Source organism: Coffea arabica, chromosome 1e, assembly GCF_036785885.1.
Source record: "Coffea arabica cultivar ET-39 chromosome 1e, Coffea Arabica ET-39 HiFi, whole genome shotgun sequence".
Lineage (NCBI taxonomy): Eukaryota > Viridiplantae > Streptophyta > Magnoliopsida > Gentianales > Rubiaceae > Coffea > Coffea arabica.
This window is the reverse complement of record NC_092311.1, coordinates 54014254-54037440: the sequence shown is the minus strand read 5'-3', so window position 1 is coordinate 54037440 and position 23187 is coordinate 54014254. Positions and strand designations below refer to the sequence as shown.

Genomic DNA, 23187 nt, shown 5'->3' with positions numbered 1-23187 from the left:
AATTATAAAAATAATCGAAAATATGTTTTAAAAATACATCTAAAAATAATCCATAAAACATGTACAGTAAAAGTTTTTCATATAGTTTATGAAAAACAACCCCAAAAACAACTAATCTAAACGGACTTGTATTTGAAAAACGAAATGCTACAGTGCTGTTTTTGAAAAACAACCCCAAAAACAGCTAATCCAAACGGAGCCGAGCTCGTATTCACGTGGCCAAGGTTTCGGCCACTTCAGTTGATTCTTAAGGACTCTTGCTTTGGTAATACGAGTCTATCAGTCTATGTGATCAGGGGAACGATAACTGTTGAACTGCGCCAACCACTCAGCTTACATAAATATTACACATGTGCCCAGCTGATTTAGAAAGCCGACCACGTAGATAATAGAAACTCAACAACCATTTTTTTCTTTTTCCCCGTTGGGGAAAAGTCAACCACCCCTTCGCTCTTCCCTCTTTCAACGTCCATAAGCTCAAGACCTAACTCCATTACTGAAAGGTTAATGGTGGTCTAACACGGGGAATAATAAGTGCTTTCTTGCATTAGACATCTTTCAAGAGGAGCCAAATTTAATGACGTTCAGTAAGAAGACTATTGCTCCTGCAGCGGAGGGGGAAAACTTAGTAAGGGAAAAAGGTAATACACGTAAAAAAAAAAAAAAACAGTTTTCAAAAGCAAAGGATGCCTAAATACCTAGGCCCGTGAAATTGTTGAGAACATAATGCTTCTACTTCGTATACCATCGGTTTTCTAGTTTCTGTCCAGATTACATACATGATATGCATACTAAAAAAACTACTTAATTTGATGATCCTGCAAATACTTCCAGAATCTTCTTCTACATGATTAAGCTTTAACGGATGCCGAGATGTTACTAAAACTCACCGTAGGTTCTTGGATTGGCATTGCTAACTCTTACCCGTTGCAAGAACACCTTCTTCAGCATATATGATGCTCCAAAACCAAATATACAATCCATATAACACCGGATGAAGTTCATTGATGCTCTCTAGTCTCTACTCTCTACCCTCCTCCGGCGCGGCTACTCGGGCTCAAGTATGGCGTGCCATTTCAAGGGGTTGATTGGCAACAGATATACCACCAAGCATGGAGCCTCTACAGTCCTCCACTTTTCGAAACTCCTGAGAGTTAACAATGCTTGAGGACGACCCTTTCAATCCTAATACTAATTTAATGCCGATTCATCCACCGAGCATAAGTGGTAAGCGCATTAACCAGCCACTATTGACAGATTTCTTCCTACTAAATACCACTTGAGCCTCGCTAGCCTGGTCAAGTTCTAGTCTTCGGCATGGAACAGCTCTTCATAGTACCTCTTCCAATGGGATAGCTTTCTTCCCTTTCTCACTAATTCTAAGCTACCACAGCTGCCTCTCAGAAGCAGCAAGACCTGCAACCATGGAAAGCCAATTGAATTGATTGTCCACGCTTAACGGCTTAATGGGTGCCTAAACAAGTAGGCAGGCTGCAGGATATTACATGCCTGACTCATTCTAGGGCGTCGGATTGCAGACTCTTGCACGCACAAAGAAGCAGCCAAGACCATCAGGTTCATCTCAATTGGATCGTATTCAGCAAGTGAAGGATCAACCAGCTCTCTGATTCTGCTCTTCTTCAGCTGTGGTTTTGCCTAGCAAAAGTAAAATAAAAATCAGTGCCTGTCCTTCTGTAGATTAGCCCTCTCACCTCCGCCTAAAAGAGATGCACAGTAGAGGAAGACGGCATTACCCACAAGACAAGGCTTTGTTGCGAGTAATCCAGAGCCCTACGTCCGGTGATGAGTTCCAGCAGCAGCACACCGAAGGCAAACACGTCAGTCTTTTCATCCACTATGCCGTGCATTAAGAATTCGGGAGCAAGATATCTGAATTCGGGAGCAAGATATTTGATATCAGAAAGATCAAAAACAAAAGAAAATGGATGGGTTCATATAGATGTTGGATGAGCTGGACAGAGATTGACAGCGGTTGAATCTACAAACCCAAATGTGCCTTCAAATTTTGACACGGTGAGGTGAGTCCATTGCCTTGGTAACCATTTTGCAAGCCCAAAATCACAGATCTGAATTCAAAATTATACTCTTCAATCAAGACATTAAGGGAGAAAAAAAAAGGACATATTACTCCATTATAGCTCTAATTATCAACAACTCAAAATTCATGTCTACTTAAACGATCGAAATGGCTGAATATGTAGAGTACAGGTCTACAATGCGCATGCTCGAAGGGTTAAATGTCAGAGCACCTGAGGGTCGAAGTCCTGTGTGAGCAATATATTTGCTGCTTTAACATCTCTGTGAATGATTCTTCGTTGACAGCTCTCATGAAGATACAGCAGGCCTTTAGCAGTCCCTAATGCAATTTTATACCTAATATTCCACTTAAGCTTCTCCTTGGCACCTGCAAAGTGATTCTTTCAGCAAATCAAAATAGAATACCACAGAACGCTAGAACAACCACTAAAGCTGATATGACTTGGAAAGCTATAATTGTCAAAGATTTTTCTAAGAGATGGAGGGCTCATTTGCACAAACTCTTTGATAAGCAAGTATGTGCCCCGATCATCAGTCCCAGATTGGAGCAGCTCAACCAGAAAACATGGTTTTATTACCCTGTTTGTGCAAATTCTCCCATTAGCTGATATGGCTTCTAATCTATTTACTAAACCAGCTTAACGAAAATGTGTCCCTTCTTTAAGTGCCAAAAAAAGAAAAAAAAAGAAAGGAAATTGGAAGCCAAAGTTGTCAAATTCTTCGCCAGACACCAAAAAAAGAAGCAACAGAGCAGAGATGATGAACTAACTGTGAAGCAAAGAAGCTAGACTTCCATGGGGAGACAGCTCAAGAACAAGGTAGAATCCACCTTCAACCCCATAACCAATCAATTTAGCAGTGTTGGGATGGTTGACATGGGCCATAATTCCAAGTTCAGATAAAAAATCTCCTGTTCTCTCCTCCATTGATCCTCGTGTCAGCCGCTTAATAGCAACAAGCTGCCCATCTCGCAAACTGCCTTTGTAAACTTCAGCATAACCGCCCTTTCCAACCAGACATTCTGAAGCAAAAAGAAGACAAATTTCTAGTTAGAAAAGTTTGTTAGAAAATTTTGAGAGCTGCACAGATACTTATGCTGACCCTGAGAAAAGCTCTTGGTTGCGGTTTGGAGGTCAGAGAGAGCGAAGTTCTTCCACTGAGGCTTGAAATAATTCAAACTAGTATCAAGCATGGGATCTGGCACTAGAATGATTTCCTCTCGCAAACTGCTGCTAAACCTTTTAGACAGTTTCAGGGGATGGAAGGTGGACAGGTGTCTTTTCGATTTGGTTTTGAATAATTGCAGAAATTCGGCCCATCTAGAAGACGGCTTTGGATCTTTTGGAGCTCCTAAGTCTGAAGTGCTCGCTTTCGAGGAGTCTGTTTCAGATTCTAAATTCCTCAAGTAGTCCTCAAGAACTGTATCAGGAGAACAAACAGTCTCCTTTTGTTTCTCCATCTTTAAAATCGACATTCCGAACAAAAAGAGAAAACAATGATGCCAGTCAATCAATATAGTCATGTAAACAGAAACAATTCAAAGGTAGGAGAAAAAAGAAAACAAAATTGCAGAACTCAAAACAGAGACAGAGAAGGGCAAAGTCAATTACTCAAAACAAAACAAACAAGTTACTACATGCTACTGCATGGAAAAATTGTAGAAGTTACAATCATAATGGTAAATCAGATAACTGAGCAGAGTCTACTAACCACCAATCACCCAAATATACAGGATCCAAACGATGTGGAGGAATTCAGTTGAGAAAGAACAAGAAGTTGCGGTGTGAATCAGCTCAAGCAGCAAATGAAAACGCGGTGTAGTCCAAAGGAATACCAGGAAGATTGAATTCCCAAAAAAAAGCATTAGATAAAGGCGAGGATATATTACTATTACAGAAAGGCATTACCCGTAAAAATGGGAAGATGACAGAAGCAAACTCATCAGCAGGACATCTTCATAAGCAATAGAATTGGTCATAAACAGGAACGGCAAACTTCAAACGAACCCAACAGAAGGAATGAAAAAACATTCAAGTGGACATAAAGAAACACTCGGAAAGGGCATTCAACATTCTATGAAAAGGAAGAAATCCATGTTCAACTCCACGCAGACACAAAGGATACGGTACATGCATTTAGGTATCCAAATTGCAAAAGAAGAAACTAGAGTTATTAATTCCAAGAAAACAAACAAACAAAGGCATCTGCCGTGTGAGGCTCTTACCATATAGATTCAGCTGAAGCTTCGTACAGTTGTCCCATGAACAACAACAATAACACTCCGCACTCTTCAGACAGAATTTGAAGGCAGAATAATAAGCAGAGTCCGACAAGAAAGCAACAAGAGATAACGTCTGAATCTGAGAGAGATATCCTTCGCCAAGGAAGATTAAGGAGCAGGGACAAAGACAACTGACGGTTATTCGGCTGCTCAGAAGTCACCCCGACTTTTCTTCCTAAGAATATTTACTGCCTTTTGCCGTTCAGTAGTTCCAAGCAGGACTAGTACTTATTTTTTGTTTCTCAATATTATCTCAGCTTTGCTTTTTCGATTGCGGAGGAAAATCCTACTGATTTTTCTCCTTCATTTTATTTATTTATTTATTTTTGGGTCTTTGGTTTTTGTTTATCAGGAGGGGGAAATTGAGAGGCATAAGAGTTACGGGTTAATAATGTCGGCTTGCTTCGGTTCCACTTCTTAACAAAGATTTGATAAAACACTACTGCTGGTGGATTATTACTTATCTGTCCAACTCTTTTTCTTTCTTTAACAACAAGCGTCTAGTCATATGTACCACATTTGATTTGGCCCACTCCCCCCCGCCACCTACCCGCCTCAAGAAATATGAATTCGCAGAAGAAAAGAAAGAAACAAACCTGAAGAATATCAATCCATCATTGTAGCCAAGTATCGAATTTGTCTCTCGAGGAATTGTACACCTCAGTCAGGTCCACGCAATTTTGGAACACGGGCTTTTTCAGTTTTCACTTCTCCTCAGCCGTACCTGGTTGGCTACGTGTCCAAAATTGATGCCATGCTATCCTTCTTTGTTTCACGTCGCTGGTAAAGAGAGTTTTTCAAAAAAAAAAAAAAAAATTTTCCAGAAATTGACTGCAGGGACCTCTTTCTTTCACGTCAAAATATACACGGATGAATCGAATTAATTAATATGACAAGGACTCGCAGTCACAGGAGGCAATTTTTTTTTGGAAGGAGTCTCAACTCTCAAGAGAGTTATTGATATAGATGCCGTGGACGATGCTGTAAGATTAAGTCAGTTCCAGTAGCAGTGTGTTGAAGTTTAATTACAGATTATAATCACTTGATAGTCACGTCAACTTCAACTCCATGCAACCGCATACTGCAATAATTATTGCGATGCAAAACGGATATCTCACGCAAGCAAGAGGAATGGAATTGGTATTGGTGGTGGAGGTATGGAATTGGTATTGGTGGTGGCTCCACTGTAAATCTTCCATCTATTCATTGGCCTCTTTCTAAAAGATGATGATGATGATGAGGATGATGGCAATAGCCAATCCAACTTTTATTACTCATCCCCCACACTTTGCATTGGGTCAGTAAGTATAATATTAGTAGATACAAAGTAGCTGAGGTTCGTGTCCTAATTTCCTAATCCCAAAAGTTGGAGCAGCTTTTGATTTTTTGTTGGTTAACTAACTTTAACTTGCGGCATTAGTCACTTCCCTCCGCATAATACTACTTTATTATGCAAATTTTAATACCATCCGAGTCCTTCGTTGTTCTTTCTTGCCTTGTTTGACTTTTCTCTTTTGGCGTCCACATCCTTCTTGTTCATGACAGAATACAATTACATGTCAAATTGGCTACCACAATCGCTACCCAAAAAAAAAGAAGAAAAAAAAATCATCTAATAATAACATGTCAAAATGTTCCGCTCATGATTATTACTATTATTTCAACTTCTTCTCCAACTTGTATTGAGCCTATTTTAAAGGCAGCAGCATCTAATTAAGACAATAACCAAATCCATGATAAAATTCACAAGGCAATGACAAAGTCAATTTTACTTTTGAAGGATATTGGGCTCCGCAATGTTCGAGGGCGAGAAAAAAAAAATTGAGGGATCCGGCCGAATGGGAATTTATGCCGGTTTGGATTGCTTTTTTTTTTTTTAAAAAAAAAAAAAATTTGTACAAAAATATACTGTAACAATTTAATGTACGTGAAATAAAAAAAATGATTAAAAAATGTGTTCGTGAAAAACGTAAAGAATAGTGATGAAGTCGGAATCCTTTTATATCAGGATAAGAGACTAAAAAGTAATTCTATTGTTTTCTCAATCTATGCCTTGAGAGTTGTTGAAGCCACATTGAGGCTAATTAACTTTTTTGTTAGTCTTAAGAGCTCCTGTTGTCGGCTAAAATGAATTGCTACTATAATAAGTCTTTTCGTACGGAGGAGGGGTAGTAACGGTTGTAAGAAGCAACCGTTCCTGAAGATTCATGGTCAAGATTTAAAATATATATATATATAAGGTCTAGATTTTATTTTATATATTATTTTTCGTATCATGTGTGAGACTCACAAAAATTTATTTTATAGTTACATATTGTTGAAAGTGAGTTACACCATATGCATATCAAATTATATATTTTGTACATTTTACACAAAATAACTCAAAACAGTTCTTTTAATGACTATTCGGCCCCTTGTCCCGTCTGCCCAAAAGGGGAAAAAAAAAACTCTTCATAAAATTTGAGCCTTTTTTTAAGTGTGGTGTAAGCAGACGTCATTTGATTAATGAGAACGTGGGCTTTGAATGAGGTAGACGAATCTTGAAACTCAAGACCCAGAGCAGCTTACATTGGGGACTCAGGAGGAACTTCTATGCAGGTTCGGGGCTTCGTCACCCCAAAACCGGTTCAAAATTTGAAGGAAAGGAAAGAACCCGGAAGGAGAAAGCTAGGCCCAAACAATAAAGGTCAAGCCTCGTGAGCCTTGTACACTCCAAATTCTCTTGCCCAACTATGAATGAGATACTAATAGTAACACTAATACGTTCAACTGGAAAGCGGAAACGGAGAAAAGGAGTGGCGAAGATTGACGAAATCCGCATGGTAAGAATAATTGCCATATGCTATAGTAATAATAATAATAATAAGCCCCACGACAATCATCACAGAACATGCAAAAATTAACCCAAAAAAAAAAATACTAATAGTTGAGTGCTGCCAATCTTTCTTTTTTTTTTTTTAATTCTATTCTATACCTACTCCTATCTTATTCTACACTAAGAGAAATAGATGGACCCAAGAAACTAAATGAAAAATTCGGAAGGGACTGAATTTTCACCGAACAAGATCGATGTCTTTGCACTCGCTGATAAAATTTTTAGAAAATTCTAGACAAAAATATAGAATCCTTTAACCTACAGGAGAGATTTAAAACTCTCCTGGCCAACTACTCTTGTGCTGCCAATCGAGTAGGAAGATTAGTACTCAATTGACATTTTGTCCCTTGAAGCTGGGGGTTTCCTTCTTCAGGGTATGGTCCGTATGGATATGGAAACGGCACGGCAACAACAAAATTCAAAATGGTCGACTCCAATATATAAAAAGGGTTATTATCACTTTACCTCCTTAACGTTTGGTGCTACTATCAATTTCCCCCTTAACGTTATCTTTTAGTCATTTTACCCCCAAAACTAACGGTCAAATTTAACGGAATTTGTTAATTAAAGTGAAAAGACATGTTTAATCCTTCAAATTATTATTACTTTACCCCCATAAACTATAGTCTCATTATCAATTTACCCCATAGAGTTATTTTTTAGGTAATTTATCCTACCATTAAACCAACTTAGCAAGTTACAAAATTTTAGAAGAAAATACCCTCCTCTTTGCATAATAAAAAATTTAGAGTGGCTCTTCTCATTTTTAGTATAAAAAAAGTAAAAATATTAATTTCTTTATTCTTGACAATCTTATTAATATTAAAAAAGAATAGAAAGATGGAGAGGGGAAGGGGAGAGGGAGAGAGCTCATTTTTTTTTAAAAAAAAATTACAAATAAGAAAGAATTAAATACTTTTATTATTTTAAAATTATTTCACTTTTCTGTTTACTACCAAATTCCAATTCTAATCCCAACAATTTTAATGTAATACGATAATATTATACTTTTCTTTATTTTCTTTCTTTGCAAAATCTTATTTTCTTTGTTCTTATTTTCTATCTCTTTTTCTTTTTCTAGTATTAACAAGTGTGAAAAAAAGAAATTTGAGAAAACCCTTTTAGTTTTATGTTTTTTGATCTCTTAAAGTGAAAAAAAAGGAAGAATAACCATTCCAACTTTTTTATTTTTAATTATATATAAAAAGGGTATATATTTAAAATTTTTTGACCATACTAGTTAGATTAACGATGAAGTAAAATGCCTAGAAAATAATGTTAATAACTAAAGTGATTGTATCACAATAATCTAAACGAATAAAGTGATAATAACAATGTAATAATGCTATAAAATAAAAGTGTATTTTTGTCCAAAATTTCTTAACATGTTGAGTTGAATTATTTATGGGGGTAAAGTGATTAAAAGATAACGTTAGGGGATAAACTGATAGTAGTGATATAGTTTAAGGGGGTAAAATGATAATAACCCTATATAAATATATATACTCCTTGTGTGATACTGTAGTACGTTGTGCAGGACATTGGTGGCGTGGCGGGGCTCACTAGGATCCAGAGAGAGACGGAGGGTAAAAAGAGTAGCAAGTAAACCTTCTTCTGGTATCGGAACTGGTGGTGAAAGGGCTGGAAAAATACCTCTCTCTCTGTCTCTCTCTCTCTATCTGGTTTCCTGGAACCCACTGCCCACTTGCCGGGGTAGCTTCTCCTGACCTTCCCAGTTGCAGACTTTGAGAAGCATTATAGTACTAGTACTGGGGCAGTAGCAACACCATGTACTGGTGGGTGCATAGACAAGGAAACCCCATGGCGGCTGCTGCTGTTGCTGCCGCCTCTTGATTTGAGTCCTAAATTTCCCACCCTCAAAAAGGTTCTCATAGTCATATCGCATCATCAGTATAACACATCATCATTCATGACTTGCAACTTCCAAAAATCAAAAAAGTCAAATCATCTTAGCAATTAGGCAATTACTACTAATGTCAAGTGTATACGGTTTGTATTATTACTGCAACAAGAAGTTCTACTTCATTCCCAATCTCCCACCACCAATGAACACCTCGTCATTTATTGACGCCTAGCCTACTGAATTTTGTTGCTGGGCATCATCCAATCAAAGCCTCAGAATTCCTCGCTCTCTCCCTTCAGAGAGGTCCTCTAGATTCATTGATATGCATCCTCTGATTTTCTTCTTCATCGTTCATCTGTCTCTGCAAACTCAGCTCATTTCTCTCCCCGTCTTTGCCCGGCAACTCCCCGGCCGCACCCTCCTCCAGAACCCCAACGCCTCCTCCTCCTGCCCCCTCGACTTTAATATCCTCCGCCAGTTGTTCCAGGGTTCCACTCGCCCCAACTTGGACACCTCCACTCAGTGCCAATACAGCCGCCAATCCCTCCGACTCGTCCTCTCCGACTATCTCAGGCGCACCAACTCCTTCCTCCCTCCTCTCAGCTCCGCCGACTCCTGCTGGCAGGCTTACCAGTCTTTAGTCAACGAATTCGTCCCCAGCATGGACATCCGCCGATCCTGCGGCTTCCAGACTAGCTGGATCTCCGAGGGCTGCATGGGCATCACCACCCGCGCCCGGTTCGAGTCCACCGTTTCTCAATCTGCCCTACACGACGTTGTTTCCAATTGCAACCAGTCCCTCGAGAACGGCTCCCCTTGTGCCGCGTGTACCACCAGCCTCTCCAGCCTCCTCGCCTCCTACCTCACCGGTCCCTCTGTCGGTAACCTCACCGACTGCACAGCCTACGGCTCCATTTACGCCGCCGCCTTCGCCAACCAATTCGGGCCCACTGACAAGGGTACCGCCAAATGCTTGTTTTCCCTCGATTTCGCTGCCACCAATTCCAGTAATAAGCGGAAAAGGATCGAAGTTAGCGTGATTGTGGTGGTAGGTGTGGTGGTTCTGGTCGTCCTTTTTTCCGGGCTCTGGTTCTGCCGTCAAAGAAGGAAAAGGAAAATAAAAGCCAGCGAAAGATGGAAATTAAGCCAGGCAAACTCAGGTTCTGGCCCCGCCGCTTCTGGGTTGGATTCAATAAGTGGGAGCACTAATTTAGTTAGGTTCACACTTGACGAAATTAAGGCTGCCACCAACAATTTTTCGAGGGAGAACATAATTGGAAGAGGAGGGTATGGGAACGTGTACAAGGGTGTGTTGCCTGATGGCTCTGAAGCGGCATTGAAGAGGTTCAAGAATTGTTCTGCTTTCGGGGATGCCACTTTCACGCACGAGGTTGAGGTCATTGCCAGCATTAGGCATGTCAATCTCGTAGCTTTGAGAGGGTATTGCGTGGCTACCGCTCCTTATGAGGGTCACCAGAGGATTATTGTGTGCGATCTGATTATGAATGGGAGCCTTCACGACCATCTATTTGGATTGAATGAGAACAAGCTCAGTTGGCCAACTCGTCAAAAGATTGCACTTGGGACGGCGAAGGGCTTGGCCTATTTGCATTACGGTGCACAACCTGCCATAATTCACAGGGACATCAAAGCAAGTAATATACTTTTAGATGAAACCTTTGAGCCTAAGGTGGCAGATTTCGGATTGGCTAAGTTTACCCCGGAGGGAATGACTCACTTGAGCACTAGAGTGGCCGGCACCATGGGATATGTGGCACCTGAGTATGCTTTATACGGGCAGCTAACTGAGAGGAGTGATGTATATAGCTTCGGGGTTGTGCTTCTTGAGCTTTTGAGTGGGAAGAAAGCCATTATAGCAACTAACGATGGCCAGCCTGTTGTTGTCACTGATTGGGCTTGGTCGTTGGTGAGGAATGGTAGAGCGCTAGATGTTATAGAAGATGGTATGGCTGAAATGGGTCGTCCAGAAGTGTTGGAGAAATATGTGCTGATTGCTGTTCTTTGCTCACATCCGCAATTGTATGCCCGACCAACCATGGACCAGGTTGTGAAGATGTTGGACACTGACGATGTGCCTGTTCCATCAGTACCTGAACGTCCAATTCCTCTTACTGCTGATATTGATGATATCCAGAGATCTGCCAGTAGTAGTGGCTCTGGTCATCTGTCAACCGCTAATGGTTACCAGCCATACACACAGGAGAGAGAATACTCCGAGACGCCCAAGGAAATTCAAGAAAGCCCTCTTAGGAGATAAAAAAATGGTTATCGTGATTCTCTGTTATTTTTTTACCGGAAATTGGCAGAAGGCGCCTATACTGGAATTTTCTTTCCATAGATTTTTTTGGCCTAATTCTTTGCTCATTATTAGATTGTGCGATTCTGAAAATCAGAATCACTAACACGGTAACATCCACCATTGTACAGTGTATAGGTGTAGAACCAATGTACATATTTGACCCCCTAGAGTTCAGATTTTCCAAAGAACGAACGATTGTTTTCCTGCTGTACCCCAAAAAACATCATCCCACATCCATCTTGATCTCTTTATGCCTAAATATTAAATTGGTGATTCTTCATTTCCCCGCAATCCATGTCATAACAAGCTTCACCTCTATAATCAGTAAATCTAGCTGGTTGCTGCACAAATCCACTCAGAGAGAATAGAACGGAATGAGACTCAAACCGTCACGAAAGCTAAACGGTTGTCACGACCGAGGAAGCACATAAAACTGGAAAGTTATCTATAATTCAACCTTTGAGGTATTGCCATTTTCTGGCTAGCTATGGAAGGTTTCTGTACCCCTGAGATTCCGATTTCATTCTCCGTGCATTCAGATGAACTGAGGGGGAAAACGGAACTAACTGAAGCTGGTGTTGTGGCCTCTCCCTGGTCTTTTCAGCTAAGTCAGATCATTTAATCAACCTCATGCAGTTTGGTGAATCCTACTAATAAGAATGGGACTAGGGTAAAATACGAGGAACCCTTATGATTTTGCGAAAAAACACCTTACCCCCTATTGTTTAGAAACCTCCACATAAACATTCTAAACTTCATAATTAAAATGAAAATTACCTTCTGAATCGGCTAAGTTATCGGCAGCAGGTCGAATACCTAAACTACCCTCATTTATAATAGAGAAGGAGAGAGAATCCCTGCAATGTTGTCTAGTAAGCACTGCCCAATTTGCTTATAACATCCAGAGGAGCGAGGCTACAGAAAAGAGTCCCTTTGAACTTGCCACCAGAAGGCAGCCCTTAACATGCCATTGCCAGCGGATATACCCGCCGGGGGGGATACAAATTTGCGAAAGGAATGCAAGAGGAGACTGAACTTGCAAAAGCTACCTTGAACAAAGCCGCAAACAAAGAAGTTCCCGGTCAAAGGAGTGTCATCGTAAGGGTTGATGGTAAATGTCAGTTTGCTTCGACTGTGCTTTAATGCCTTTCAGCTTCTTTAGTATGTTTGCGAAGTAATCCTGCAGATATTTCTCTAGTGTGATGATGTCTTTTGCATCGACACCAAGAAGTGAATATGTCTCGGCCATTGCCACTGAGAAGACGGTATCACTTGTGAGTACCTAGGGATGTCAAAACAGAAGTTGTCGAAGTTGCAGCATCTGGTCAAGAGATATCCACTCGTCCGTTTCAGCTTGTGATTGGTCGTGTATGGAAGGGAACAGCATTTGGTGGTTTCAAAAGTCGTTCCCAAGTACCTTGGCTTGTAGACAAGTATATGAAGAAGGTTGGTTCTCCAGAATCTGCATAGCACGTTGCCAGAGCTTTTTATTGTTGCTTTTTTGTCCTGCTTACTGTTTCTTCATATCGCAGGAGATCAAAGTAGACGAGTACGTCACCCACAATTTGACGCTTAAGGAGATAAGCAAAGCTTTTGATCTGATGCATGAAGGTGACTGCTTGCGCGTTGTGCTTAGTGTGTTCGAGTGAATGAAACAACTTTGGTTGTTTTGGGTTGTCAGTTTAATAACATTTGAAGCTCTGAACTTTGATACCCTCTGTCACCTCTTCTCTTTGAGAAGTTCCAAAAGGGAAGGGGGTGGAACTCTTCCGATGATTTTATCCTCTAAATTTGTTTTGTTACCAAAGGCCCCCTTTTGTTGCTGTTAGACATTTTGGCTTTTGGCGGCAGATATCTTGATGAATATTAATGATCCGGCAAAATATGCCCGTGGTTTTATCTTGATGAATGGTTCTCCCTGGCCCGATTTAGAGAAAGAACTTTTCTTTTGCTTGCGAAAGAACTTTAAGTGGCTGGATGATTGGTTGACAGGTGTCTAGCTAACAAAGAACCCGACAAAAACTAGTACAGTAGCGCCCTAGGCTAACCTCGCATACCGAGCGTCACTATATGTCTCACACCCAGCTACAACAGTTCAATTTCCACTTTAGGATATTTACGTGGAGGTTTCTAATTAATATATTTCCACTTGTGTACTAGCGAATTGATCAATTATAGTGATCCGTCCACTTGAGATCCTCGGTGGCATGTTTTCTATGCCAATTCAATGTCACATATAGTATTACGTCAAGTATCATATTATTATTTACACTTGTGTTAAACCAAATCAAGTTGAATTATTAGAAAATTAAAGTGTAAATAATAACAAGACACTTGACGTAATACTATAGGTGACATTGAATTGACATAGAAAACATATCACCGAGGATCCCAAGTGTGATCCGTCAGGCCCGAAAAAAGTAAGAAGAAAAAGGAGTGGTGATCCGTACTTAATGCAAATTTTCTTGCACGACCCAAACGAAATGTGTGGACCAGGCTGTTACTTTCCTGGCCTCCGAAATGAACAAACACAAGATGTCTAATGCTTTGGCCCAACAAAATAATATATTAATAAGTCAGAAAGAAACGAAATGTGTACTCCCTGCTAAGGAAGGAAGAAACAAAATTAAGCATTTATTTTTGTCAGTGTTATTGTGTAAAACAGGATGAGAGTCACCAATGGGCCTATTATCGTAGGCAAAATGATGAGGACTACAAGAGTCATTTTCATCCACCAAAAGGGAGAAAAAAAAAAAGAGTTACTTTCTCAATCAACATCTTCAGCAATCGCTAAGGCACTCAGGGCCTGCTTGGTAATTCAACTTAATGTCATTTTTCTTCAAAAAAATTTCACCTTTTTCACGAACAAGTTTTTTGGTTATCTTTTTATTTTAAATATATCAAATCGTTATAATATATTTTTTTACAAAAACTTCAAAATATAGCAATGAAAATGGTATCTATTTCATTCAAAACTTTTGAACTCATCATGTTTGAAAACTGAAATCTCTAGCCACTTAATATATTAAACACAATTTGTATACAAAAATTTTGAGTTAAATTTTTTTTATTGAATTTTCTAATTTGATCATATATATTACACTTCTCACGCATGTAACACACTTTCATATATACTCTTACACAAAGTACATTTTGCTCTCATCCGCTCGACACACACACACACACTTAAGTACTATCTATCAATTATTTAATTATTTTTCTCACATAAAATACTTTTCTTTCTCTTCGGATACACAAATAAAGACAAAATTTTAAAAAGACGAAAATATAATATTTGTACAATATTTCAATATAGTGTACAATTTAATTAATTTTCAAACATATATAACTTTATTAACTTAGCAACTTAATACTTTCAACATTTAATTTTCAGATTTTAGAATTCAAATTATAGGCTTTAGTTTTACCAAACAAAAGTTTGGGACATAAATTCTCTTCCATTATAGGACGGCATCCCTCGGAGTATAGTTATCCCTTGTCACAATCACTTGTCATCCCTCGGAGTCGTTATCACTTGTCACAATCACTTTCCCTAATCAAAAGTGTAGAGGAAAAATTTTCAGCAATTTTATTCCCCGCTCATTTACATGCTTGCTAATAATTGCCAATGCTAATGCTCGTCATTGTAACCAACTAGCTCTAAAATAATTGGCCACCACATCCCTTTATGGAATGGGAGATTAAATGTTCAAATCTTGTCTATCATCAAGTTGTTATTTAACGTGAATTTTCTTAGATTCATATGTTAAAAACGCTCCCATGATGAATAGTAAATGCAAGTGTAATCATGACAATTGACAAAAAAAAAACGCTCGTCATTGAGGGCCAGGAACGCAGCTACTACTAACAAATCGTCTTTTGACCAATAAAAATGCTCTAAATAAAATTATGAAATTCACTAATTCCATATTAAATATAATATCAATAGAATTGCGAGGCCTTCATTTATCTATTTTGACTATATCATATTGATCAAGAATCAACCATTGAATTTAGGTAGTCTATTATCTTTCTCAAAATATGTTTTGATTCATCTTGACAAAGCTACTTGACAGTGAAGCTTTTTGTTCTTTCGTTGAGTTTTTCTTACCTCAATTATCACTAAGAAACACCTTAATCCTACTAGGATTAAGGTGATGGAGTTCGAATTCCCTTTGCCTTATTTCTCCCACCTCTAGTTACACTTGGTACCCCCAAAAAAGAAAAGAAAATTTAATTAGGTCGAAGAAAAGAAAAGACTTTAAGTTAACGGCTTTAACTTGTGTATCCTATATTCCTATGGCGGTAATAATTAGAGGAAAACTTCTCTGGAGTTACATTGTAGCGTAAACTGCAATATTTGTACGCGTAGTTTGTGGGATGAAATAGAAGAGTACATTGTGTGGCTTGGCTTGTGGTTTCTCAGATTTGGAGTAGAAAATACGGCCGCACACTTACCACTCCCAGAGAGAGAGAGAGAGAGAGAGAGTATGTGTGTATTTATTTGAAAAAAAAAAAAAAAAAGCATTCTGTACTTTGAGTTGAAGGACTCGTTAAAGTTGCAGTGAGGTGGGCTTGTTTGAGGCAGAAAATAAATCCATTTGGATGGGGAATATTTTGGGTGTTTGTATAAAATTTTATTATAATTTATTGTAAAAATTGTAAATTTTTTTTTTGTAGGCTTGAGGGTTTGAGGAAAAAATTTATTTTTCCTTTTATTTTTACTTTATTCTTCCTTCTTTTTTCCTCCCTCTCTATCCACCGTCAATTGCCACCACCCACCTTATCCCTCTTTTTTTTGGCCTATTTCATCCTCCCTCCCTCTCCTCTTCCCCTTTTTTCTCTTCTTTTTTCTCCCCCTTCTTCTTTGGTCATGTGACCAAAAAGGAAGGAAGAGGGGAAAGGAGGTGGGGGAAGGGAGAGGAAGGAGAGGAGTGGAGGGGAGACGGAGAGGAGGAGAAGGGAGAGAGGGAGGAAAAAAAAAAAAAGAGGTTGGCGTGCATTGGCAATGCACCCCCGTCGGCTGTGGTGGGTTGAAGTGAAAGAAAAAAGGGAAAGAAATAGAAGACTTATGTGTTTTTTAATTTTTTGGGGTGCGTATATTAAAAACTTTGGATTATTTTCAGAGGGTTAGTGTATATAAAATTATAAAAAGGGGTTAAAAATAAAAAGTCCCATGTGATATACTTAATACACAGAAAAATTTTCCGTGATTTCAAAACATACAAAATGACATCTCATGTTTTGAACTCAATTGTAAACTAACAGAATTCGTTAAATTTAACGAAAATGACGGTCTCAACTGTTAAACTTATCAGATTCCGTTAAGTTTATCGGATTCTGTTAAATTTTCCGTTAAGTTTACCAGATTTCGTTAGTTTACAATTTAGTTCAAAACATGAGGTGTCAATTTGTATGTTTTGAAATCATGAGGAGTTTTTCTGTGTATTAGGTATAACACAGGGAGCTTTTTTGGTTTTAACCTTAAAATAAACAAACAGGCGAAGTTGGCCAGTTGCCACGCTACCGAAGTTGGTGTATTTGTTTTGTGGCAATAAAGGACATTACATGGCAAATAGTTTACAGGAGCCATCATTCTTGGGTAACAAATGCCATTGATTAGAGGGGGGATATCCGGGGAGGACAAAAGTGAAAAAAATACGAAAGCCGTCCTCTTCTTGGGCACCTCCCAGATTTGCCATTGATTGCATCTGCGCTTCGGTTTGCTTCCCCCTGCAGTCACAAAAATACAGAAAGTTGGTGTATTTAATGTACAACGGTCCAATGCCCACTGCCGCATCTGCCAGTTAATATTGAAGGCGCTCTATTTTACATTGCTTAGACGAAAAGATGCTCCTATTTACAGTAGTACCAGTACTACATTCATATCCTCTCGCTCACCCATGATTATGATTTGATTCGATTCATCGTCTTCTCTCTTGCGGATATTTGCACCGATCGCCGCTTCACCACATTAAGCCAATTCCTGTTTCTGTCAAACCCGTGAGTTTTCTGTAACAACTCCCTTCCCTCCTCCAGTTCCATGATCTGTATACAATTTCATTAAAAAAAAAAAAAATTAAATTAGTTTATCGCCCCGGCCCTCACGCAGGAGAAAGGTCTCCATTTCCGCGGACCGCGGATAGTCTTTTATGATTATAACTGATAGGATGTTAAATTTTCCTTGTCTTTGCTTTTTTGTTAAAATAAACAAGAGGTGGTTAATCTGCGCGGAAGAGAGAACCTATTTTATTTTGTTGCTTTCTCATTTGACTCCGAGCTTTGATCGCCGGCACGTATTTCTTCAAAACTTCTTGCTCGTGTCTTAACTAAAATTCATTGTTGATACGGATCCGAATGACAGATATGTGATACATCAGCACAAAAAGTATCACATGCAAATGATACTAAAAGTGCGTTATAAAAAGCATCGGCCACCAGAACAACTGCTGCAATAAAAAGGCCAAATTCTCCAGCTGTTCAACTGCGTAAGAGGACAAAGCAGATTTGATCACCCAATTCGGACTAATATTGGATGCGTCTCAGACTAGCAACGATTTTAACTCTTTTTTTTTTTTTTTTTAATGGCAATAACTAGCAACTAAGTAATAAGATAAGGTGCCAACTTGCTGCTTGTCATGTTCTGAGGACCAAGACATCTTAGTCGGAGCTTCTTTGCTTCTGTTCTTCTTCCACACGTTTCTTTTCAGTAGTAAAAAATTTTTCTGTAGCTTTGTTTGGATTGTATTTTTTTGAATTTTTTTTTTAAAAAAATTACTATAGCGATTTGATATATGTGAGATAAAAAAATGATTGAAAAATGTGTTCACGAAAAAATTGCTTTCCAAACAAGGCCTACTACTACTACTAGTACGCATCTACAGCTAGCACACCGCGAGTCAGGAAAGGCTAGCTAATGAGGAAAGATTGCAATTTTAGATATCTTCAAATGAACAAAATACTGGAGTACTACTTCTGTAAGGAACTGAGTATTTTATATGCATGGTCATCAGCTCAGCTCCTCTTGAAAGTAATTTAGCTTTTCCGATTTGGAAGTAAATCAAGTTCGGTTCAGGAGGAGGTTGGGGAAACACAAACATCACCAAGCAGGATATGGAGAACAGAGCAGAGGAAGAGTTCAGAGCGCCGCTCATTTTGACGGACAAGGAACATGGCTGCTATGGTGATGAAGAGAAGACTGTAAAGAGTACCAAGGAGGATAGATGGATGGTTTACCTCAGTACCTTCGTTGCAGTTTGTGGTGCTTATGAGTTCGGGTGCTGTGTAAGTGATTGACTTCCATTGTCTTCAGTCTTCCTTGTAAAAAGATGGATGGATTCTTCTGCACATGTATTACGTCTACTTCCAATAACTCGGTGTGTGTGTGCGTTCATTAACTTTTCAGGCAGGCTATTCATCACCTACGCAATCTGCCATAAGGGAGGATCTCAATCTTTCAATACCAGAGGTTTGTTCCCTGACAACACACTTGATATGCAGATGCAGTTCTGTCTAGTGCACATGAATTACTCACAAATCCCACAATAAGGACATAGACTCTCAAGGGCAATCACCACAGGTCTTAATTCTTGTGCACCCAAAGTAATCATGTCTTTTACCAGGCCTCTGTTCTGACCTCTTAAGTTTTACAGATTAAAGGGGTTATTTCACTAGATATCAAGGAAGAAAACAATAATACTAGCAATTATAGGCTTTTCATCAAGTAGTTATCCAAGGAGATGAATGTAGCATCAATTAATTAAATTAGCATTAATGAAGACACCCTAAAAACTGGTAAGTGGAGACATTGCTTCGAAGATTTTGAGATTTCAAAATGTCTCAACAGGGTTAACCATGTCGAATTGTGGTTAAGAGGAGTCTTTAGAGATTTTCTGCAGCTTGTTACAATGCAACCTGGTTTAAAGTGATGAAGTAAATGACTTTGACTCGAATAACTTACTGTACTTCATTGCAAGTAAAGCCTGAAAAACACTTTAACTTTTGATATTAAGTTTTAGCATGAAAACAAGAACAAAAAATTCAGAACTTTCTTACTGGTGATTGTATGCAGTACTCACTGTTCGGTTCAATATTGACTTTCGGGGCAATGATTGGAGCTATTACAAGCGGTCCAATTGCTGATTTCGTTGGTAGGAAAGGGGTAAGCTAGATAGTACAAACCTGAACCAGCTGCTATCAAATAATTTTCCCAAACTTATTGCTTCTAGATCTGGTAGTGTATATTGATCATCAGTTCAATTCAAATGGGAGCAGGCGATGAGACTGGCAAGCGGTTTCTGTGTGGCAGGCTGGCTAGCCATTTATTTTTCTAAGGTAAATCCACAATAACCACTTAATATTTTCTTCTCCTAGGAATTGGAGAGAATTTGACTTGTCTAAAAGATGTTTACAAAAACATCATGGGCATAGAAAACTGTAACTGATATATGAGTGCATTGTTACAGGGGGCTGTGCCTCTGGACATTGGAAGAATGGCAACAGGATATGGAATGGGAGTCTTTTCTTACGTGGTAGGTAATCCTGTGAATCACTAAGCGCCTCAGATAAATTTCTTTTAGCTTGACGTGAATGTTCCTGATGATCAGGTACCTGTCTTTATAGCTGAAATTGCACCCAAAGATTTGCGGGGTGCTTTGACCACAATAAACCAGGTAAAAAGCAATCAACACATAAACATGACCTGTATGGAAGTAAACTAGGTTTCATGGGTAACAACAAAAGCAAAAGAATTTGGCCTTTAAAGATCTGACATCATGCCTTTGTTTCCCTCTGATCCTACAGTTCATGATTGTTGCTGGAGTATCTGTGTCCTTCATAATAGGGACCTTGCTAGCATGGAGGACTTTGGCTTTAGTAGGTAAGTCTTGATACTGGGTAAAATCCATTTACCATTATACTGGGCCCTAAAGCAAGGGTCTGCTAACTAGAAGTCGAAACAAATTGAGGACCTTAAGATGATGATGGTCATTAAAGGAACTCACCAATCATGTGCTTGCAGGGCTTATACCATGTGCTGTTCTGCTTCTGGGCCTCTTCATGATTCCAGAGTCTCCCAGATGGCTAGTAAGGAACAAGTCTTGAAATTTAATACTTTCTGCAATTTGATAAAAGGGTTAGCATAGAAAATCAGTGAAGCTGATACTTAAACATGTCTACAGGCAAAGGGGGGACGCCGAAGAGAGTTTGAAGTAGCATTACAAAAACTTCGTGGCAGCAAAGCTGACATATCTGAAGAGGCTGTTGAAATCCAAGTTTGTGTTTTTCTCAGCTCTTGATTATTTCATTGAGAGGCGCACCGAGACAGCAGATAATGATAAGTTTTTATGCAATTTCTTTGACAGGACTATATAGAAACTCTTGAGCGGCTCCCAAAAGCTAAAATAGTAGATCTTTTTCAGAGAAGATACTTACGCTCAGTCACTGTAAATACATCTTTCCTTGTCTCCTATATGAAGTTGTTCTCTCTCTTTGTTTCCCCCACGTTTTTTTATTGAAATCATACAATGGATTTAGTGTATAATTATGTTTTTTTTTTTATATCTACTTTGGATATCTTTTCATCAACTCCAATAATCAGAAATTGAAACTCCACTTTTTCTAGAGTAATTTGCATAATTGACTTTGTGGGCAGATAGGAGTTGGCCTCATGGTTGTTCAACAACTTGGCGGGATCAATGGAGTCTGCTTTTACACCAGCAGTATTTTTGAGACAGCAGGTAAAATGTCCCCCCCCCCCCCACCCAAACCAAACCCTTGCCCCAAAAAAATACCCCACCCCTCTTCCTTCCCTTTCTCTCTCTCTATACAACAACTGACACATTTACCCAAGATGAACCAATTCATGCAAGGGAAGGAGAAATGTCTCAAGAATTAGTAAATGCATTGTCATGACATGTTATAGTTTCTAAGTATTTGTTAGTACTTTATTCGTCATAGATGACATGTTTAAATTGCTTCTTTCACAAGAATATTGTTTTAGCTTTTGGTATCTGTCATACACATGGATATGCATATCAAGAAAGAGAAGACATGCCATGGGCACACAATAATGGGACTATCCACAACAACAACCGTTTCCTTCACTTTCTAGAGTTTAGTTTTGAATGCCTAACCTTCAAATTGAAATTTATATTGCTTGTCTTCTCATTTGTAATTCCCTAGGATTCAATCCTGATGTTGGAACAACTACATATGCTATTCTTCAGGTCCTATCTCTACTCATGTGTTCTACAGAGATAAAAAAAAAACTAAGAATATCATTTTCATAAGAAGTTTGTTTGTTTTCCTATTGATTTTTTGTTGCGTTTTATTTTCCAGGTCGTGATCACAGGATTAGGGGCAACCTTAGTTGACAGAGCTGGAAGAAAACCTCTTTTATTGGTAACTATCCATTCGAAATGCCTTAATCTGTAACTATGTTATGGAATACAGTCATATTTGGTCAATGAAAGACTAAACCTGGAATTCTAGGTTTCTGGAGCAGGACTAGTAATAGGCTGTTTATTAACAGGGATCTCATTCTACCTTAAGGTGAACACTTGTCCCAGCATCATCCAAGTAATTTTAACGCTTTTTTTCAAGTTCAAAAGATTTTGATGCTAGAGTCGTGCTCTTGACAGGTTCATGAACTAGCACTGAAAACAGTCCCAGTACTTGCTGTAACTGGAGTACTGGTAATATTACAATCTCCTCAATCCTAATCTTCCAAAATACCATAAATCCACTCCCCAGGCTATGCTACTCCAACTTGTCTCCTTATCCCCTTGCACCTACGAAAAATGGAAAAACCTTGTAAAAGGAAATCCTATATACAACGTAACTGGTGTTATAATATCTTGAAAAGTTCAGGTCTACATAGGGTCCTTTTCAGCAGGTATGGGAGCAGTGCCATGGGTTGTGATGTCAGAGGTAATTGTTTCTATACTGTTCATCATCATCTACATTCTACACTTCTAGTGGAGACCTCTAATTGAGAATTGTCTTTTGTCGTATGTGTTAAAGATATTCCCTATAAATATTAAAGGAGTGGCTGGAAGCTTGGCAACACTAGTGAATTGGTTTGGCGCCTGGTTGTGTTCCTACACCTTCAATTATCTGATGACTTGGAGCTCCCCTGGTAAGCAAATATTTAATGTTCTTCCTGATAAGACCCAAAAAATCGTGCAAAATGCCATAAAAATGGCTGGACAGATTTTAGGTTAAATAATTTATCCTACAGAAAGAGTCACTCCAGATTCTTTTGCATACTGTGCATACTTACTGTCACTTTAGTTGGCACTCGTGCACTTACCAGAGGCAACAGAAAGATTGACAACTTGCTCAGGCCAATGTCTTCATTTGCCATTAGGAACAGTTTACTGCATCGAGGTTGCTTTCCATTACAAGAAATGTGCTTAAGTTCATGAATGTGTGTATAGGAACCTTTATTCTTTACGCTGCAATCAATGCACTTGGAATCTTGTTCGTGACCATAGTAGTACCTGAAACCAAAGGTAGATCGTTGGAACAAATACAGTCTGCAATTAATGCTTCACATTGACACGAGATTGAAGAAGCATGCTTCCTACTTGTCTCTATATGGGACTTTTATAAGTCAACAGCACTGCAGAAGGGTTCAGAAGCTCAGGAGGACACCTTGATATAATTTTCATAAATTATGAATTTTCAATTTAAAATGTTCAATTGTGTTATTAAACACATCCTCTGATTTGAGTTCCAATGTCTACTGGCATATCATGCATATGTTTCACAAAAGAGAATCCAGAGCA

General features: G+C 38.9%; 3 protein-coding genes across 6 annotated transcripts; 2 read left to right on the top strand and 1 right to left on the bottom strand.

The window, feature by feature from the left end:
- Positions 1 to 11: 11 nt before the first annotated feature.
- LOC113717067 (receptor-like cytosolic serine/threonine-protein kinase RBK2) lies at positions 12 to 4797 on the bottom strand. 3 transcript variants are annotated; one of them, XR_003454274.2, is made up of 9 exons: positions 4283 to 4791; positions 3160 to 3517; positions 2828 to 3079; positions 2271 to 2425; positions 2008 to 2087; positions 1755 to 1890; positions 1510 to 1656; positions 891 to 1416; positions 12 to 605 (listed from the first exon to the last, which is right to left on the bottom strand). XR_003454274.2 is itself a non-coding variant. In XM_027241728.2 (8 exons), exons 1-8 carry the CDS (start codon positions 4283 to 4285, stop codon positions 1385 to 1387), a joined length of 1167 nt encoding a protein of 388 aa, XP_027097529.1. In that variant the 5' UTR covers positions 4286 to 4797; the 3' UTR covers positions 713 to 1384. The 3 variants fall into 3 exon arrangements, 2 of the variants coding, with proteins under 2 accessions (XP_027097529.1, XP_027097520.1); XM_027241728.2 differs by lacking the exon at positions 12 to 605 and having other exon boundaries at positions 713 to 1416; positions 1506 to 1656; positions 4283 to 4797; XM_027241719.2 differs by lacking the exon at positions 12 to 605 and having other exon boundaries at positions 713 to 1416.
- Positions 4798 to 8777: 3980 nt separating this feature from the next.
- LOC113717052 (probable LRR receptor-like serine/threonine-protein kinase RKF3) lies at positions 8778 to 11678 on the top strand. The gene has a single exon (XM_027241703.2). The coding sequence runs from the start codon at positions 9401 to 9403 to the stop codon at positions 11354 to 11356; it is 1956 nt and encodes a 651-aa protein (XP_027097504.1). The 5' UTR covers positions 8778 to 9400; the 3' UTR covers positions 11357 to 11678.
- A 5350-nt stretch (positions 11679 to 17028) lies between these two features.
- On the top strand, positions 17029 to 23138 carry LOC113717038 (sugar transporter ERD6-like 7). 2 transcript variants are annotated; one of them, XM_027241694.2, is made up of 19 exons: positions 17029 to 17401; positions 18474 to 18682; positions 18804 to 18866; positions 19470 to 19559; positions 19673 to 19732; positions 19864 to 19929; positions 20005 to 20070; positions 20201 to 20276; positions 20418 to 20482; positions 20578 to 20670; positions 20761 to 20841; positions 21051 to 21135; positions 21581 to 21624; positions 21737 to 21799; positions 21890 to 21949; positions 22039 to 22092; positions 22268 to 22327; positions 22421 to 22535; positions 22837 to 23138. In XM_027241694.2, exons 2-19 carry the CDS (start codon positions 18512 to 18514, stop codon positions 22956 to 22958), a joined length of 1434 nt encoding a protein of 477 aa, XP_027097495.1. In that variant the 5' UTR covers positions 17029 to 17401; positions 18474 to 18511; the 3' UTR covers positions 22959 to 23138. The 2 variants fall into 2 exon arrangements, with proteins under 2 accessions (XP_027097495.1, XP_027097486.1); XM_027241685.2 differs by lacking the exon at positions 17029 to 17401 and having other exon boundaries at positions 18284 to 18682.
- The last annotated feature ends 49 nt before the right edge of the window (positions 23139 to 23187 follow it).